Source organism: Pseudopodoces humilis, chromosome 14 (genome assembly GCF_049639895.1).
Source record: "Pseudopodoces humilis isolate 2021_Gansu_Grassland_sample_001 chromosome 14, ASM4963989v1, whole genome shotgun sequence".
Lineage (NCBI taxonomy): Eukaryota > Metazoa > Chordata > Aves > Passeriformes > Paridae > Pseudopodoces > Pseudopodoces humilis.
In genome coordinates, this window is record NC_142213.1 from 17,635,592 (window position 1) to 17,655,622 (window position 20,031).

The following is a 20,031-nucleotide window of genomic DNA, read 5'->3' on the forward strand; positions in this document are numbered from 1 at the left end:
TCATGCATATGGAGAAAGGCTTTCAGTTATAAAAGCCCCTTAAAAATGATCTGCTACCTGCCAGCATTCACACCTGTGGGTCTGCATTTTCCACGCTGTACCCAAAAACACTGCACTTTGGGGAGGAGCTGGTGGTATTTTGGGGAGCATGTTAAAGTTCAGACATTGTGTTTTTTACCAAAATAGATCTGGAGGTTTCCATTGCCTCTTTGGGATGTAACCATATTCCTTTCTGGCCACTCCAGTACTGAAAAAGTGCCCAAAGACAGAATAACCCCTAAATGGGTCTGCTGGCTCCTCTCATGCCATCTTCTCCTGCTCACTACCCTTGTTGACTTTAGCTCAGGTTTGTTTTGGCAGCAGAGAGCAGATGCAGATGCTCATCCTTCAGCAGGCTCTCAGTTTCCACCTCTACCCCTTGGTGTCCATGTTGTGGTGACCTCTCAGGGCAGGGAGAGCCGAGTCCTGGTGAGGTGTAACTGCAGAGAGAAGATCTGGCACGGCAGTGAAAGAGTGCAGTCTAAATAAACAGTGCCTGATGCGGTTTTTGAATGCTTGTACTTGGCACTGCCAAAGCTCGGAATCTCTCTGTGTTTCATGTTTCTGCCTCCAGGAAGGGGCATGGCTGGTCCCTGGCAGCCTGGGAGATGGGCAGTGAGGAGCACTGGCAGCAGGGCTCCTTCTGAGAGTGATGGCCTCCTGTTGTGGTAAGACTGCCAAAGCAACCCTCCTCATCTGCAGCTCTGTCTGAGCTGGAAACAGCCAGAATGTTCTTTGTTTAAGGAGAATAATTTCTGCCCGCAACTATCTGAAGGAGCAGGATGAGGACCAGACAGCCTTCTGGTTAGTTCTTTCTACTATTGTTCTACTAATTTTTTTTGTAGATTAAGCAGCAAATCATATTTTAAAAAAAATGTAATATCCTTCATGAATGAATAAAGAATGAGGCAAAATTACCTTCCAAATTCATTATGGATTTTGTATTACTTTGCACTCACAACATGTGCAGAAGCTGTAGCAGTAGGAGTGGAAGTGCTACACTCCTGATAACAGAATGTTCTTATGAAAATCTGCCATCAATGTGGTAAATGTGCCCAAAAAGTACCTTCACTTCACTTGGCGTAGGACATGTTTAAAAATAGGTATGGTGGAGATACTGAAATGCTCCAGAAAATAAGATTTCAGAAACTGCCTGATGAGAAGCAGTTTTCAGGAGGTCTTGGCCAGCAGGAACTGGAAGGAATTTGGTGAGCTGCTTTAGAGGTGAGAAAATACAATATGCATTCTTTCCCATACCTAGCATGATATTTTGTCATCTCTTGTTTCTTGGTGTTTGCTGCCTTTTTTTTTTCTTTTTCACAATAAAATAGAATAGTTGGTATAAAAATACCATGACAACTTCAGCTTTTGTTTAAAAATTATGTTACTAACTCTTATGAGTCAGAAGGCAAGCAAAATATCCTGAAATATATATATATCACTTCTGAGATCTTATCCAGTGTCATGATTATTTTTGTTTTCTTTAGACAATGTTGAGAGCAATTTCCACATCCTAGAAAAACAGGAAATGAGGGAAGTGGAATAAAAAAATAAATAAATTAAGAATAGTCTGTGTCTTTTTATCTCTCCAGTCAAGTAACACATCCAGCAGTGCTGGTAGTAAAATTAGTAGAATGTTTACATGGAAGAACCATTCAGAAGGCTGTCTGGTCCTTGTCCTGCTCCTTCAGATAGTTGTATTTTCCCTAAACAAAGTTCTGGCTGTTTCCAGCTCAGAGTTGCAGATGAGGAGCCCAGCCTGTCCTCTGTGAGCTGCATGCTCAGCCCAAGTGGCCAAACTTGCTGGGTCCTGGGTTGGGAACCCAAACCAGCTGCTGCAACCTGGGTGTGAAATGGGTCCAGCCTCTCCTATCAGCCCTGCTCCGCCTCTGAATTAGTGGAAATGGGTCCCAAACATTTTTCTGTGAAGAAAATGTCAAATCTCGTATTTATCTGCAGCACACAGTCCACACAGACTATAAAAATAATGGATCTTGCAGCCTGTTGAAAGTATCCATCAGTTCTGTAAGAAGGGATTTACTGTATGTAGAGACCATATTTGGTCTTGCTTGGATAAAACCAAGCAATTTCCTGTATAGTTAGCAAAGGAAAGTATCACTCATGCCTTTTTATTGCATGCACATTTCTTTAAAGATCTGTTGTACATCTGAAATTCTGAATGGATCAGTAATTTGTCTAAGCAGCTCTTTCCCCTACAAAGTATTAACAACAAAGAAATTCCGTGCCTTTATTTTTGGCCACAGTCAAGATAAATCAGTTTGTGACCAGTTGTTCAGTGAAGGATTATGGCAGGCAGCATTGCTAAAAAAACAATTGGTATTGGTATATTTTATTCCCAACAGCAGATACAGGCAGTTTTCACTGAGAATAGAATAATAATCAAAAAGTTCTCCCATTCTCTCACAACTCGAGGTAGACATTGCTCAGGCCAACAGGATGACAGTCTGTGCCATTGCTTTAAAAAGTTCTCTTATAAACAAATGCTGAAGCTTTGCATCCTGCCTAGGAATTATAAATAAATATATCTTATTTTCAGTACTAAATATTGTAAAGAATTGAGAATCCTGTTTGGCAACAGCAACAAAAAGCTTAATCAAAAGGAACTGTGCTTTGCAAACTGTTTAAATCCAAATTAAATATGAGGTGGGTTATGTCAATAATGGTGATAATGTAACTCATCATGGATAGTTTTTTATGTATGTATTTAGCAGAAATCTCTAAATGAAGCTTCTGGTGCAGCTAATTGCCAGTTAATTGGCTCCCAGGTGTTAAAAACTCCCAACTGAGGACATTAGTGACCAGTGACTGCCACTGCCTGTTTGTGAACTCAGGGCATCACACAGCTACAAAACCAGTCAAGAGGTAAAATGCACAGCTCATAATTTTGGTGCAAACTGGAAATTTCATGGCAGCACAGACAGTCCCAATGACTCTTGTTTATTCACAGTAAATAAACTTGCTGCTCTCCTGCCCTGGCTCAGCTCAAGCTCAAGAGATCAGAAGTGTCCCCTCCTCCCCTATTAAAATACAAAGACTAAATGAAATTCTGAATCAAGGAAATAGGTCCAAAAAATTACTAGGCTGTAGGGGCTCAACAGAATTAAAACTATCAAACACTTCAAGTGCATTTTTTTAACCTCTAATCAAATGTGAATTTAGGCTATGTGGCAGTTAAGGTATTTAATGCAATTTCCTGGAGTTTTTTGCTTTTAAATAGCATTCAGAAAACTCTTAATGAAAAACAGATGAAGAATAACAGGATCTATAAAGCCTGGCATTAAAGTAACAGCCATTTAACTTCATATGCAAGTGAAAAAATGGAACTTCTGTATCAGCAGAAAATGAATTATGGCTGCTCAGCTAATATGCTTGCAGGAAAAAACCCTCAAAAATGGCTGTAAAAATAACAGTGATAATTTAATGTCTACAGGGATTAGTATTTAACAAAATTAAACAAACTTAAAATCTGACTTCAAATATTTATGTTAAAATTCCTAGCAAGCAAGAACATGACCAGCCATTATAAACTGCTATTCCAGCATTCCAACTGGATTTTACTGTGTTAAGAATTTATAATCTGATTATACTACACACAACTTTAGCGATTTTAAAAATAAGGCTGCTTCAAATACTAACAAAAGTGTTTTCCTTAACTTCTGATAGATGTATAAAGAAGATTATTTGCCTTCTGAGCACTAATAGGCAGGTGTAGTCCATGAGGACTTGAAGAACCAAAGTTTTCTAACAATGAAGGCACGGATAGAAAACTGAGTTAAGGAAAGTAAATATTTCAGGTGTAATTTCACTAGTAATACCTGATGCAGCCTTACAACAGTCTGTTCCACTGATAAGGGTTAGATTTTGCTATTGCACGAGGTACTGTGGAGATCTGTAAATAGTTTAAATTTCTATATATTACAAATCAGTAGCTGTGCCCTGCCCAGCTGCACAAAGGACAGGGAAAAAGCAGACTTGCCCATGCAGTGGGAAATGGGCTGGAAATATTTGTTATCTGGTGAACCTGAAGAGCTGTGGCGAGGATGGAATATCAGTCTTATCCTGAATTTTAGTTAATGTTACTGTGGGTGCCAAATTTTTGGTTTGTTGCTCTCCCCAGTAATCAAGCAGTCTGCAGGATGATGGCACATATCTTTCCCCACAGAGAGAAAAACCTCTGCCTTCTTGTCTTTATTTTAAGGCAATATAAGACTTATTAAACTGATAAAACTAGCAAGTGGATACAACCTGTACATGCCAGATGCACTGTTGTGATTTTGGGAATGTGTCAGGCAACTGTGTTGCAATTAGATGAAAAAATCACAATCTAGAGAAGAGCAATCAAGGCAGATTTGTGCTAGCCTCAGTCTTCACAGGATCTCCAGTGTACCTGGGGCCATTTGAATAGTTCTTTACAAGTAGTAAACTGCACATTTGGCTCTGGCTTAAGGTATATAAACTGCTTAATGATGGTTTGTTTGGATTCCCTTCCCACCAGTAGTGGAAGGCACTTAAAGGACAGCAGTACTCTAATCCTGCAAGACACATTTATGGGACTGCAGGGCTTTGCTGTTCAGCTGAAGCCAGCTGCTGGCCACAGGAGCCTGACCATGCTCAGGCTACTCGTAATCCAACCTCTGCCAAAGTAACCAACAGTTTAAATCCCCCCCAAAACGTGGTGGTTTAAAATTTCTACCTTTTTGTAAAATTAGTCATAATTTGTCAATTACTTTTCTTCTACAGGAGCAGGTTAACCAAGAGAAACATCATCAAGAAAGCTTTTAAGCCTCTGTTTTGGTAACATGTTGTTCACAAAATAATCTGCTGCTTCAACAGCATTCAAAGGAGGTTCCTTTGGCATGTGTTGACTACTTGTAGGAAGGTCACATCTGTACCATAAAGACCTCACTAAAGGAGATATGATGTGGTGATATTCTCATTACAGTACTTGAGTCAAATGCAAATGTTCCAATAAGCAAAGCCAGCACTGGAACCTCTGATCCAGTTCTCTGGCCTGCAGGCATCATGCTCTCCTGAGTATGTATGTGGGCATACACTAGGTGCGACAGATGAATTTACAAATCCTTTTGTCCAAAATTGCAGGGTCTAACTAAGAAGGAAACCTGGTTGTCCCTATCAGTCAGTGCCAGTCCTGAGCTGCTGGAGACCAAACATTTTGGTGATGTGTGCAGAGGACAGGTCTGCACCAAGGCAGATAAATGGCCAGGAGGTGCTAGGGATCAAGCCTCTTAGGAGCATGTGAAATAATAAAGATGACAGATGTCTGCTAGTACATTGTTTTATTCAGTTTTATTTGAGTAACATTGTTACAGTGTGTTTATTTCAAAGAAGAAGTTAAAGTCTGTATGATAGGATTTTGTTTTTGTTCTAAACTGAAACTCCTTTTATTTTGCTAATCCTTTCACAGGCTGCAAGCTCTGTCTCCTCTTTTCAGGCACACAGTCCACTGCTTTATTTTCCTGCTCCTCTGTTCTGACTCCTGTACTTGGTCTGACTTCTCTACTTCCTTAACTTCTGACTTGTTCTCCTCTTCTCTTGCCAGCGTTGGGATATGTGGGCTGCATTTCATTACCATGAAGAGGAAACCTCAGCCTCCCTTGCCCTTCTCTGTGTGCTGCAACGATAAGGCAGAAATATCAGGAAAAGCCTTTTCCCAGGGACTAGGTGACATTTTCAGTGGGATATTCTCCACGTGCTGCTGCACTCTGAGCAGCCTGTGCAGCAGCACAGCTGTGTCCAGGAGGGGATTACACCCTGCTGCTTTTGCTGAGCTCCACACTGCACCTTCCTCTTCTGCCTTACTCCTTGACACCAGGGGCCTTGAGCAGGGTGTGTGACAGGGCAGTGCTGCCCAGTAAGGATGAGGGAAGCCCACAGACAGCTGCAGAACAGTCCTTTTTGGTGGATCCCACTGCATCCCCACTGGCACTGGTACATGGGTCTCTGGGGAAGAGACTCACTTGCCCCCTGACTGTGGGACCTCAGCCCATAAAGCAGCTATTGTGACACTTGAAGCAAAGGAGAGAAGGCTTCAACCATCCTACTAATTTTCAAAGAGAAACTGAATGCCAAACCTACCTTGATGATGTGAGAGGGATGTGGAGGAAACCTCTGTGATGTTCCTAAAATGCCTGGACTGCCCTAGTAAGAAAGTGCAGCACTGCACACTGACTGCTCTCTATAAACAGTGCAGCTTTATGTTGTTTTGGCCCTTGTTATCTGCCCAAAATCTTGTTTCTGTGCTCTTTGTTATCTGCCCAACATCTTGTTTCTGTGCTCTCTAGATCTCAGTATCTTGACTTGGAATTTTACCTGCAAAAGGCAGAAATGTGTTGTTAAATGCCCTGAAGCAGAAATGGGCAGTGTGTAAAGCTCTGCCCTGCAAGCATGCTGGAGGACATGGGGGTCCTCTCTAGGACACTGTGTGACTGATTACTAACTGATAAATTCTGATTTTAAGGAAAGCACTGATAGTGGAGATGGCTCCTTACTGTAGGGGCTTAGAGGGCAGATGCCAGCCCATTCAGCTGATTTAATGTTTGTCCCTCGGCTGAGAAATCCCACAAGTGACAGCCACATCTCTGGGAGTGCTCCACACCTGAAATGATTTTCAGTATTTACCAAGAAGAAAAGCAGCTACAAAATGTTGCAGTAAAGCTCACCAACTCAGCTATAAAAACAGCCAAAGAGTTCAGCTGTGTTGGGGAGTGCTGTGGCTCAGACAAGGACAATATGACAGATACAGCTTTTTAGCACCACACTCTTCAGCCCTACTCATGCCAATGACCCCTGCACCATCTTTGAAGCATAATTTGTTTTATGGAAAATGCTGGATTTTTTTGCTTTTTTCTCCCCCTAATTCTATTCTTTTTGCTCATTGTGACTGATCGTGGTGAACAGATTATTCAGTCTGGAAAATTCATCAGCAGCCGCTGCCCAGTGGAAAAGCCTCTTGCTGTCCATCCCTGAAAGCTGTCAGTCCTCATGGATGTGTCATTACCCAAATCACAAAGATTAAATAAAACCTCAGTATGCAATTTTGAGAGTTACACAGCACACAGAAGGATTTCTTTTGTTAGACAAGTCTAGGCTCTAGCAGAAGAAACCAGCCTGGAAGTTGGCACATCTCTCTGACCCCACACTACTCCACACTCCCTGTTTACCTCACACAGCAGCATCTCTGCAGCTTTTTGCTGTGAAAAATGTTCCTTCTTGCAAATTGAGAACTTTGTTTGCATGTATTGGTGTCCTTGCAACCCTCAGCTGTGGCTACCAAAACCCCACGTCTGCTCTGCACCAGCCAAGGGACAGTGTGGGGACTTACAGAGCAGTGTTACAGGAATGAGCAGGTCTGGAGAAAAGACACAGCTTAAGCTTGATTGCTCAATTGCAAATAAAGCAAAACCTACTTCCCACTCTTGCCTCTGATTTTCTCTCAAATTACTGGGTTTTATGCCTTCTGCTCTGATCCCACAAAGATGTGCCCTGCAAAAGTGTCCTCAGACTCAGGCTAGTTGGTGGATTTTTGACTGTGCTTACACAGCTTCTGCAAACTTGGGACTCATTAAGAGCATCTCTAAATTAGGCATCACTTAATCCTTGATTTCTGAAGGGGTATAATGGGAACATCAGTATGCTAAACTTTTAAGGTAAAACTTATTTTTCAATATTACTCTGAAAAGCTAAAATGTTCAAAGTGCCTTCCTGAATTGAAATTCCTGGCAATACATATTTTAAACAACGCTATATGAAAATGGCAGTAACAAATCATCCAAATACATCAACTGTTGTGTTATAATTCAGGTTATTGAGAAGAAAGATGGATTTAGAATCTCCTATAAGGTCTACTGCCATTGCTTAGGATCTTACACAGCCTTATTTTGGATGCAGATGTAAACATGAACTTCTTAGCAAAGCTTGGGGTTATTGCAGGTTTCACACCTCCTTGAACAGAAATCATTCAGTCTCTCAAGTTTACATTTTTCTGGCTGTAAATCTGTGATAGCATATTCTGTGTAGTTAGTTTTACCTCTTAGCATGGTAATCTCATCATTTACATCTCTCATTTACACCTCTCAGTGGCTTTATCTCTGTTTTATCAAAGAATACAGAGATAGGCTATGGTCAGTGAACTGAGATGGTATTTAAAAGCAAAAAAAAAAGGTATTTATGCTAACTGGAGTGTGTACAATGATATCTGACTTCAAACTTGCACTTAACTCAAAGTGCACTTTGGTAAACAGCTCAGCCTGAGTTTAAATGAGATTTACAAACACTTATCAGCTCAGTATACACTTTGACAGACACCACTTATGATGCTGTGTGCAGTCCTCATGTATTTAGAACCAGTGCTGACTTGTATCTTGACTTTATTTTTAACTATATAATTTATTTTAAAGAACATGTTTAGACAATTTTACTGAAGAGAACTAGAAATTCCTGGATTTACAAAAGAAATAGCAGCTTTTCTTGCAGTTCTTAAATATCTATGATCTGTGAATTTAAGGACCTGCTCTAATATGTTCCAGAGTTTTCAGTATTGCTATATGATATTCTTATGCATGTATGAATCTAGTATTTACACATATAACAACTATCTTTTGAAATGAATCTTCAGAATTATGAGATTTCATGATGCTCACTGATGTCTTTATATACCAGGTTTATCTGAGCAGTTGACCAGCTATATAAAAAAATTCATCAAAAAGATGTCTCACCTGCTGCCAAATAGAAACACTTGTTCATAGAAAAAAGTACAGAGAAACATGAAATTAAATCAGCTAATCCTGTAAAACAGACATTAACACAGACTTGAACACCCCTGCCATCACGGTGTATAGGACCCTGGTTATAATCCACACTTTCTGTTCTAGTTTTTCAAGAGACTGGAGATCTGTCTTGTTTTCTTCTTCCCTAATTTCTTAAAGTAACAGACTTATGTTTGAAGCACGCTCTTTACAAATGTCACTGTACAGAAATCTCCTCCTTGGTTTGTGGTTTTGCAGTTCTAGTGCTTCTGAGCTGCTAAATCTCAGCCAAGAATTCCTCAGACTGTTTTGGAAGGCTTCACAGGGAAACAAAGGGGTTTCACCAGATGAAATACTCACAGACCTGTCTTCAGGGAGGTTCTGTGAGTTGATGGCTAAATGTAAATTTGCTCCTTTTGGCCTTTGTGTGCCCCTTTCCCTGTCTGAAATATAGAGGATGATCCCCACCTGCTGCAAAGAGCAGCCAGGATGCTGCTCCTGTCCCCTGTTTGGGCAATGACAAATGTGTTCATTTTTAGAGTTGTGGTAAAATGAGCGAGTGGGACTGGCCCCTGTAACTTCAATTAATGAGAACAGATTACACTTGCTGTGCAAGCTGAACACACCAAGTTCATTCTCAACTGTGACTGCCAACCTCGCTCAGGTATGGGGGCAATAAAGGATTTGTGTGCTTTGCACCTAGCTGCTTTAATTTCATTTAAAGCCTGATCCTATGAGGCAATGAAGTCCTCCACTCTTGTTGCCTTCAGCAGGATTTGAGGGACTTGGGACCAGTTAAGAAAAGGGTCTTTAATTTTCTGTCAGGAGCACAAGCATGTGAAGGAGAGCTACTCCTTCTGTATGCACTTGTAATATGTACAGGATTGGGCACCTTTTGTAATAGTCTGCTTAAATCTTACTGTGTTGCTAGGGAACTGGCCCTGTCCACAACCAAAAAACATGGAGACATTGTGTCCCACTGGTTTCTGGCAGAGTTTACCATAAGAAATGGCTTAATTGCAACAAGATCTACTAGCAGGAGTACAAAAAATGTGATTTGTCAGCTTTTTCATCAGCTTTTTTTTTAATGACAAATATTTTAATTCTATCACACATGGAAATCCCTTTCAAGCTGAAGGCTAGGCATGTGAGGACACCACCAGAATCAAACACTTCTTTCCTTTATTCTTTAAAATACTGATTCAGCTATTTTTAAATTTACTTGAGTCAAAGTACAGTGTTTGGAAGCTTAACAAGCTTGGATACTCTCTGCACTTTTGTACTAACTAAGGCTATTACTATTTTCAAGACTCTTATAAAAAGACTTGTTTATGTTTCCAAAATGTATGGCTTTTCAAGTTTTCAGACTGTATTTAAAAGTATCAGAAAAAAGAAATCTGTATTTATGGACCTAGAATGACACTTCTGATACAATTTCTTATCCCCTTCAGGACATCAGAACTGTCTGTGTTGTTTTAAATTAGTGATAAAACAAGACTTGAAACCCTAGATACCAAAGAATAAGTCTGCTATCAAAACAGGACAAAATCTGGGCAGAGAATAAAATAAGCCATGGGGAAATCGAAATGAAATATAGTCTGAGGTGACCTCTCTTAAAACAAACAAGTAAATCCTGTCCTATTAAGCTCTTAGGAGATCTGCTAAAGAATTTTGAAATAATCCAGACAAGGAACTCAACCCCACATTTTCATTCTTGTCAGTCCTTTCCTTGCAACTCCCTATGAAAAAATGATCCCTTGTGTGTTTTGTACAAAAGGATGAATTTTTACGATATAAAAGCACACACTTTAAAGCTGTAAGTCCTCATTCCTTGGCAGACATTATCTTCAGGTTTATGGAGAAACACATATTGATCCTTTCCAAGGCACAGGTGGGCAGGGAGGAAAGAAACACTCTTGTGGAATCATCAGCCTTCTTTGTGGTGCCTGACCAGGAGCAATCTCACAGCACAGAACTATGAAAAACCATAATATGGCACCTGTTAATAGTTTTTCTCCTTCTCTCAGGATGGTTGCACAATTTAACAGCAAAAAGATGGAAAACACTGAGGACCTTGGAGACTAGCCAAGTAAGGATGTTTTTTCTTGTCAGACCTGTAGCTTATAATGTCATGCACGTGTCCACAAGTGCCTTTTCACAGAACTCCCTGTGTTACAGAGAAGGTTTCAATATTCAGACCTCAACTTTTGTCCTCCACTGTCTGGAAGCATCTCTGTAAGAGAGCACCTTTTTATACCAACTGCTCATTCCTGCACGATTTTCTAACCCAGGGTTCATGTCCAGTAATTAATGTGCCTGTGTGTTGACCAGTGCTACATGGGAATTAGAAATTTTGTGATGGGCAGCCTTGTGACATTTCATTGCCACAGATCACATTACTATTGTGGATTTTAGCTCTCTGACCCAGTGTATTCAATGAGATTCTTCCTTCACTTGATTTCTCCTGGTATTTGTGAATGTAAATAAGGCCCTTATATTGTACAAACGTATTTTTTTGTGGTATACTATATTAAGATGTTTTGCCTGATCTAGATTAAGCAGCTTCATATAACTGATGAAAGAGCTATTGTTTTTCACAGTAGAAAAGCCACTCATCCAGATCACTGACCTATTTCTTGGAGTTAGAAGTAACCTTTCTAAAGTTTTACTGATTTTGAATGGTATGTTTTACATTATTGATATTTTAGTCCCACATCTGAAGTGTGATTACACCATTATTTAAGGATCAGATAAAAAAAAAATTGATTTGATTTTCAGATGCAAAAAGATTTTAGTTTTCTGTAAGTTTTGGTACTATTCTAAAGAAAGTGTTAAATGAATCAGAACAATTCAGCTCTGAGGGTTATTCCATTACTCAATGATACAGAAATTCCTCAGGCTTAAACACTCGCCACTTTTCTAGCTTTGAGATCCAGTGGAATTTGTCTCTATTGCCCAAAAGAGATGATGAACCATGTCTAGGAGCAAGAATTTAAACAGCTCACCCTCACACTAGATGTGTTTGTACATTACCCTGAAATCAGAAAAACAGCATCTACAAGTTCCTGAAGATGGGAACAACCTGAAGAAAATCACTCTTCAAATGTTGCTTTTCACTCCTGACTTGCAAAGGCCAGTGCCAGAAAAAAACATTAGGAGAATAAACTAATACTGCATAAAGAGATTTTGTGGAGGCTGACATGAATAAATGTATTTACCACTATACATGTCTTTCCTCTGCATGACAATAGGGCTTGCATATTCTCTATGCTTTCTCACTATACAGAGAAGGATACAAGCATTTAAAAAAGAATTAGGGTGTTGAGGTGCTCAGTCAATGTTGGATTGCTGGCTCCCTTCTCTATGCCATGGAACATCTGCTAAAGAACTCTTTGGGAGACTTCTGGATTTTTAAGGACCAGCAGAATAACACAACACTGTTAGGATGTTTTTTATTTGGGACACTTCAGCACTGACAAATGCCTTCTCATTTTATCATGCTGCAATTAAGATGACAAAAAAAAGTGTGGTGGCTAGTAGAAACTCCCCCCCACAGTACAACAAAAAACAGGGTCTCAAAAGGAAAAGTTTGGCACATGAAAAGCTGCAAAAAAAAAAAAGCTAAACCTCCACCAAACCATTTCTGCTTGTTGTGAGCCTGCCAAAGCAGAACAGACTTTCTCAACAGAAAAGGCTACATTATGCTAGAAGGAAATGAGCTGCAAGGCACAGGAAAAGGGAACACGAGTGGAGATTTATGGCACTGCTGAAAGCAGGCACTGTACTGCCAGATCAGGAGTGAGACACTTCCCAAAGGATGCTACCTTTGTTAGTTCATCTGTCGAGGAAGGAGTTTGTGTTGCAGGGTATCTGAGCTACTGGCACTCATTGCACAGAGCTCATCACTCCAGCCTTGTGATCAGTCACTGCGTCTCACCCAGAATCTTCTACTTGTTTTAGAAAGCAGGAAGGTAAAAACCCCCCAAAACTAGCAAAACTCACCCAAACTAAACCCACTCAAACCAAAACCATCAATCAAGGAATACTTGATAGCTAATGACCTGGAAACAGAATTCTGTGTGGCAATTGTTGCAGAAAAGTACAAATGTAGCTGCTTCTTTTGATTTTTTTTTTCCTCTTCATATTGTACATGTGGGACTTGACATGCTGCATTCTCCTTGATACAGACTGCAGCAGAAAGGCACATCTGTAGACAAATAAAACCCTTTTCTTTCCCCAGAAATATTCAGTAAAGGCAAATATAAAGTTAAGGCTTTTAAGGCTCTTTCCCATCCTCCACTCCTATGCCAGGAATTTCTAATTACAGCTCCTTTTTAGACTTCCTCTGTAAGTAAGTTTAGTCTCAGAGGTAAGCTGCTAGCCCAGAGAAGCTGCAGAATCTCCCCGAATTTTTACCAAGCTTAATTTGAACTTTGCCATGGCTTTTACTTTCAAGTGAAGCTGCAGCTTGTTTTCAGCTCCCTACACTCAAGCGAAAGGCTACCCCAAACAATTCTGAAGGAGAACCGTATGTTGTTACAATCTTGAAGAATGTGGGAACATGGTATCACCCCTAAAAGATCATGCCAAAATGCAAGAAACTTGCAAGAAACAGACAGTCGTGGAGTCACCATCCCTGGATGTTTAAAAAAGGACTGGATGTGGCACTCAGTGCCATGGTCTAGTTGTGGTGTTAGGGCTGGGTTGGACTCGATGATCTTGAAGGTCTCCTCCATCCTGATGATTCCTGTGATTCTGTGACCTCTAGCTTTCTTTTTTTCCAAATGCAGGATTAGATCTCTCTCAGTAGTATGAACCTTTATTCCTATTGGGTACCATAACAAATTATGGATACTTATCAGCTTAAAAGTACATATGGAACTTGCACATGCAATTTTCAGTAGTTTTGAATCTGAGCCTAAGCCTCTGGGCTACATGGAAAAAACATTCACAGGTCCCTCAAAAATGTGTGGTTTCTCACTAGTAAGGTACATGTGCCATTTATCTTGAACAAAGATTGACTGCTGACTTTACTAAACCGTAATTTGCATTTATGAGAGGACAACATACTGAATTACAGTCCTGTACAGTCCAGAGCTAGATCCTGAACTATCACTCTAAAAAAACCCAAACAAACAGCTGTGCATTTGTAAATACTTTGTGTGTTACATCAGTAAGTGCCATGTGGACCTAAATGCTCAAAATATTAGCAAGATGTGTAACAGATAAGGAAGGCTGACTCCTTTTTAAAGTGTTTAGAAGCTTTTTTTTTTGGAGAGAGAGAACCACTGAAGTGTAATCTGTATTACTCTCACAAGTCACCAAACAAAAGTGTGTTCTGAAACTTCAGTTAGCTATAAAAGTGAAATGCTCTCACACGGATTGAGAGAGGGAGAAAATTCTTGCTGTAACCGCACTGTCTTCTGTGAGTCCAGGCAGGATCACAGAAATCAGGAAAAATCATCCAGTGATGTGGGTGGTGGTTTTCTGCTGTTTTTTTCATACATCTTTCTGCTGCAGTCCTGTAACCTGGACTGTAAACTTCCAGTGAAGTCCATTGGGTCTGACTAGGAATGATCTCCTAATGATTTGCTATGTAACTTTATTAACAGATGGATCTGATTCAATGACCAAAACTCAGTCCACTTAAAAGCAGTGGTGGCACATGGAACATTACCAGAGAGGATACAGCAAGCATTGTGCATTAATACCTATCCATTTCCACCTGGAAAAGAGGAATGTGAAGGCTATTCCCATTTCATGTGTTCTCTTTCCCCAGTGTTAAGGTAGCAGCTTGCTGGATCCTGGACTAGGTTTCTGCTAATAACAATGATCTGTGGGATTTTAAGGGATGTTAAAATGGCAAGAGGCATTGTAAGGAGACAGCTAATTGACAGGCTGGCAAATGTTTTTTTGTTACTTGTTTTAAATGTTGTTTTTTTGACAAGGAAGAAAAATCACACTGGAGTGCTGCACTTGGAAGTGATATTTATGCAAATAAGAACTTCCATGTATATGCATATGCAATTATTTGTGTGTAAATACGATGACAGGCAGATATAATGACAACCAAGGCAACTCAGTTGTTCCCTTGATGGATTATCATGGTCTGGGCAGTAAACTGCACTACATACCAGGACTAAGGAAGCATCTCTGATGGAAGGAGGCTTTCCAGTAGGCATTCTGCTGAGACCATCCACTGGCTGGCTGAGAGATGTCAGCTATGGATGAAAGTAAGCATGTGCTGCTGTCTGGGCAGTGTGGACAGATAAATAAACTGCAGAAAGTTACTTTCAGAGCTAGCAAAAACTGAACATATTGCTCACTGGTGAGCTGAACATAGATTTGTTACAATCATTGGACCTGAATCAGTTTATAAGGGATCTCACATCAAATTCGTGTGTGAGTAGAGTAAGCACTGCAAGCATTTTTTAAGCAGTGCCAAAGTCAGCTGATGCAGATAACTTGCCTGCCTGTGCTCAGCAAAATAAGGAGATGTATTTAGTTTTAGCTGACATATTTTATGGTAGTTGAATTTGTAAGTCTTCTAGTGGGTCTGATATAATCTGATATTAAATCATTCAGGGGTATACAACAGATTTTGTCATAATGCTAGTATGACCCTGTGGCTACTTTCGTGCAGTTTTACAACCACATAAATTAAGGTTTTAAGAGATGTTTAACTGTTTGTTTTATATAATGTTACTTGATCTGTATTAAACAGTCAAACAACCCTTTATACATATGTTATATATGCAATTTGTGTATGCAGTTAAACATACATTTCTAATGTAAGAATGGTGAATTTTGTTATTCAGACCCAAAGAACCAGGCTGGTATCAGACATTAATCAGTCTGTACTTTCCAGTTCTAGTACTTTTCAAATGAACTATGGAATGTGGTAGAAATTACACAGAGACAAGTCATGGAACTTCTTACTTAGCTTTTTATCTACACAGGCAAAACTCTAAGGAAGGCACTATATAGCTAAGATGTCTATGCTCAAAGAAAATACACATGCAATAATCTTAATTACATACACAGTTCTACAAATGAGATGTAAAGCCAGCTTTGTGTATGTACATAAAATAACTGTTCAATTAAATACAGCATTGATTTCTGTTCCTGCTAAACAAAATCTAGTATGGATTTCAAACAATTATATACAACTATCTATAAGTTATTATCTAGGAGACAATAATACATGTATGTCACTACTTTTTAAGCTGTATCACTTCACCTAAGTATTGACAAGCTTGATTTGCACTGCACTTGAGTGCATTAGATTATTAATGTCTGGAGCCCATGAGAGATTTGTTTTCACTACATGTAACCACATTTGAGACAGAGCAGTTTGGGTGCTTCTACAGCATGTCTCAGGCACTTTCCAAAAGTGCTCTTTCTGTGAGAGAGATGAATTGCCAGGAAGATTTGTTACTACTACTAAATACTGTTCAGTTTTACAGTCATTAACTACCAGTCTCTTTTTAGAGTTAAAAGGTTTTGTACTTAGTACTTGCATTCACATTAGGATACTCACAAGAGCTGTCTTGTGCCACAGTGTGAAATAAATGTTGGAAATAGCCTTCTTCTCTAATCAGGCTTGTTTGTAAACAAATTAAAAAAATATAAAGAAGTAATGAAGGATAGACTTATGTTGTAAGAAAGCTAGGCTGCTGGAAAAGATCAGGAGACTGTTCTGTGGGGTAGATATATGAAAGACATATTCCTGATGGGTTTTTTTTCTGCATAGCTTTTCATAGTTAGATGAACTGGTATTTCTTATGGCAAAACCTTTCAGACCTCTATAAAAGGAGGCTAAAAATTCGAAAGGATGAGTTTTGTGAGCGCATTAAGACAGCATAGCAATTTATTGTGTTGATGAATACCTGAGTTGTAAAAGCAGTAAGAAAATTGCCCTACAATTCAAAACATGGCAAGAAGATTGAGAAGGAAGACCTGTTTTCCAGGGAATTAGCACAGGATATGGGAGCTTCAGGACAACTGGCAAGATCCAGTCTGTCTGTGCCCTCCCTGCTCCCTGAGCCAGTATGAGCCCCTCCTTAGCTCTCTAACAGCCAGAGGCACAGCATGTTTAACCTGGATGAGGTGATGTACCTGCAGAGGTTGTTTTTATTCTCTTGGTTGCAACTGTGATGGAATGCTAACAGACTACAAAATAAGGAGAGATCCTGCCATTATTGCAATACTCTCAAATAGGGTATAATGGTGACCAAGGTGCTCCCACCCCCAAGGCTTCCCTTTCACTTCATGCCCTTGCTTTCTGTGTTAGCTCCCTAGCACAATCCGACTCCTCAGCTCTGCAACTCATATAATGCCTTATTTTAAACAAGCAGAATTAGAGTACAGAAGGCAACCACAAATTTATTAATCACATACTTCTAAACTCATATTTACAGTATTTTTCAAATACTCCCTCATGTTTCCTCTTAATTACTAGAAGATTATAATTCTCTATATCCATCCTGTAGCTGATTAGAATTGTAGAACAGTCAGCTAAACCAGAACAAAGCTAGATTATATTCCTACTACATACCACTTTGTTACAGAAAACTTTGATACGTGATGTAATTTCATGCATCTGCACATAAACAAATTAAACTTAAAAATAGGATCCTATGGCTGTGTTTCAAATGTCTTCTATGAAAACAGGGGGGAATTTGCAGAAGCATTTTTAGGCTTTACGTGGCAAAGCAGATAACCTTCTCTAATAATTAAAGCACTTGAGAATACTACAGTTTATCATAAATATCGGTGCTTTTTCCCTGCTCACATATCCTTGATTAGATGAGACGCTATTTCACAAGATTTATTTTGGACAGGCATGACATATATGAATTCTGCTTGTAAGATCTTGCAAATAAGGTTGATGAAAGGTTGACTGAGAGAAAAGGGTAGCAGTCTCAAGATACCATTCTCTAATACCTAACAAATGATACTGATGCCATAAATCTTCCCTATGGCCAATAGCAACTTGGGGAATACCTAACCCTGGAAGTGCCTTACCTACAGCAATGTGCAGCACTCAATTCTTCACTCTAACACAAGGTCATCTGTGCTCCACTGAGATCCAGAAGCTAGATTTTCCCCCTTAAATACGCTGAGGAATTCAAAATAAAGGTATCTTTTATATGTAGAAGACATTGTCCCACAAACTGCAGATACAGATTTTAGTGTTTCACTATGGGAATGGACTGAAATATTTTCCTTTCATATAACAGCCATCAGAAATAAAGGCATACACGACTAAGAGCATAAAATTGCAGTAGGGCATTGTGACCACCTATAGGAAGCATGCAGTGAAGTCCTCTTCCTCAAGCTTGGTGACATCAATCACAGAGACACATTGGGGTGTCCCAGCCAATTCTGCTACTGAGCAGTGTATTCCCATGGATGTGGCAGATCCTGCTGTGCCCGTTGTTACCTCTCTGTGCTGGACCTTGACACAAATGTCACTGCCAGTCTTGTCCACAGGTCTCAGTGGTAACAGCTGGGTCTTTGAGGCTCACTGGGTTAGTGCAGCCTGCTTTTACTCACCTGGGCAAATCCTCTGTGAAAAATGAGGTTCACATATTTTTTATATAGAACTTAGAAAGTTTAATAGAAAGAAAATTAGGAGATAGAAGTAAAGTAAAATGTACAAATATGGCTGGGTGTCTCTGCATTCAGCCGAGAGCACACCTTAATAACAAAGGATTGTCCTTTAAAAACAGAACCCTATTACATATTCATAAATTCTCATACATAATTCAAACATTTCTCTTAAGTTTTAGATGTTTCTTTGTTTAGTTTTAACTTGCCCCCTCCCTAATAGATCAATCTTCTCAGCTCCATTCAGTCTCACACTCTCCAATAACAGAGGTGCAATAAATTCCTCCCCTGGAACACTGGTCACCACTGTCTTCATCTGGATAAGATAATCTAAGAATGCAGGGGGAGTTTCTATCTTTTCAGTTTCTGGGTTATATAAACAAAAGTAGTTTTTGCTTTAATATCATGTCATAGCCTAACATATATATGTATTATACCACTATTCCTAAGTTTCATCAATAACAGAAATAGAAGGAGCTATATTAATACAACAAAGTTTTCTAACCTTATACATATAACATTCATTTCAATATTTGCGAAAAGCCAATAATATAATACGCATTATAACATCCTCCTTGCCCACGCTTGTCCCCACATGTGCAGCCCCGCAGTGATGGAGCACCCCGAGGGCTGAGCCCTGCCTGTCCCAGTTTCCCGTTCTGGCGCTACCGGGGGGCAGCGATGGCAGCGGGGAGCGGACAGAGAGCACCGCTGCCAACTGCGGCCGGACACGGATCTCAGAGTGCCGCTGACAGCCCAGGCTGCGAGCTGGCTGAGAGCTGAGAACCCCGAGCGCAGATAAACCGATCTAGCTCATTCAGCCACACAAGTCAGCGCCGCAGAAGCCTCAACAGCTCACCGGCTGAAAAAGACTTTAGGAAACTTCAGGATTTTGCGTTCAGCCGAAGGACTGGGCAGAGGGGACTCCCCCCAAGTGGCACCTCAGCACAGACCGTGTGTTACACCGAGCCGAGCCGTGCCACAGCGCGCTGTCACCTGCCCGGCAGCGCACACCTGCCCGCGCACCGCCACACCGCCGCCTGTCCCGAGCCCCTCCCCGGCAGCAGAGAGGGGAAGGGGCTGTCGGCGGGACGCGGCGCCCTTACCGATGATGATGGCACAGGCGCTCACCAGCCCGATCTCCTTCTTCAGCGCCACCCGCTCGGGAGCGCCGGGCACGCGCTGCTCCCCGCCGGCCATCGCTGCCCGCGCTGCTCTGCCCCGTCGCCCCGCGCATGCGCGCCCCGCGGGCCGCCGGGCGGGGGCGCCGCGCCGGCCGTGCCGGGGGCGGAGGGCACGGGGACCCCTCACGGTGGCCGTGCCCGAGGGCCGCCCTCAGACACCCGCGGGGGTGTCCCCAGGAGCCGCAGGGACAGCAGGGCCACCGCCGTGCGGGGAGGGCTGAACGCCGAGCGCTGCGCTCGGGCTCTCGGCGTGTCGGGCAGCGGGTGCTGCCCGGCACCACGAGCCAGCCTGGCGCCGTGCCGGGGTCCCCTCACACAGCCGGCCCCGCACCGGCTCCGCTGCCACCGCCTCCCGTTGGGCTCTGTCAGTGGAGTAGTGCGATAACTTAAAGAACAAACATTTTATTGCT

The 20,031-nt window shown here is 41.1% G+C and overlaps 1 protein-coding gene across 1 annotated transcript in view; it reads right to left on the minus strand.

The window, feature by feature from the left end:
• The window catches only part of SLC7A10 (solute carrier family 7 member 10), a 38,382-nt gene extending 18,724 nt beyond the window's left edge, over positions 1–19,658 (minus strand). Inside the window, exon 1 of the mRNA XM_005530115.2 lies at positions 19,544–19,658. Coding sequence (XP_005530172.1) covers positions 19,544–19,637 — 94 coding nt within the window. The 5' untranslated portion in view covers positions 19,638–19,658. The remainder of the gene's footprint in view (positions 1–19,543) is intronic.
• Positions 19,659–20,031: the final 373 nt, after the last annotated feature.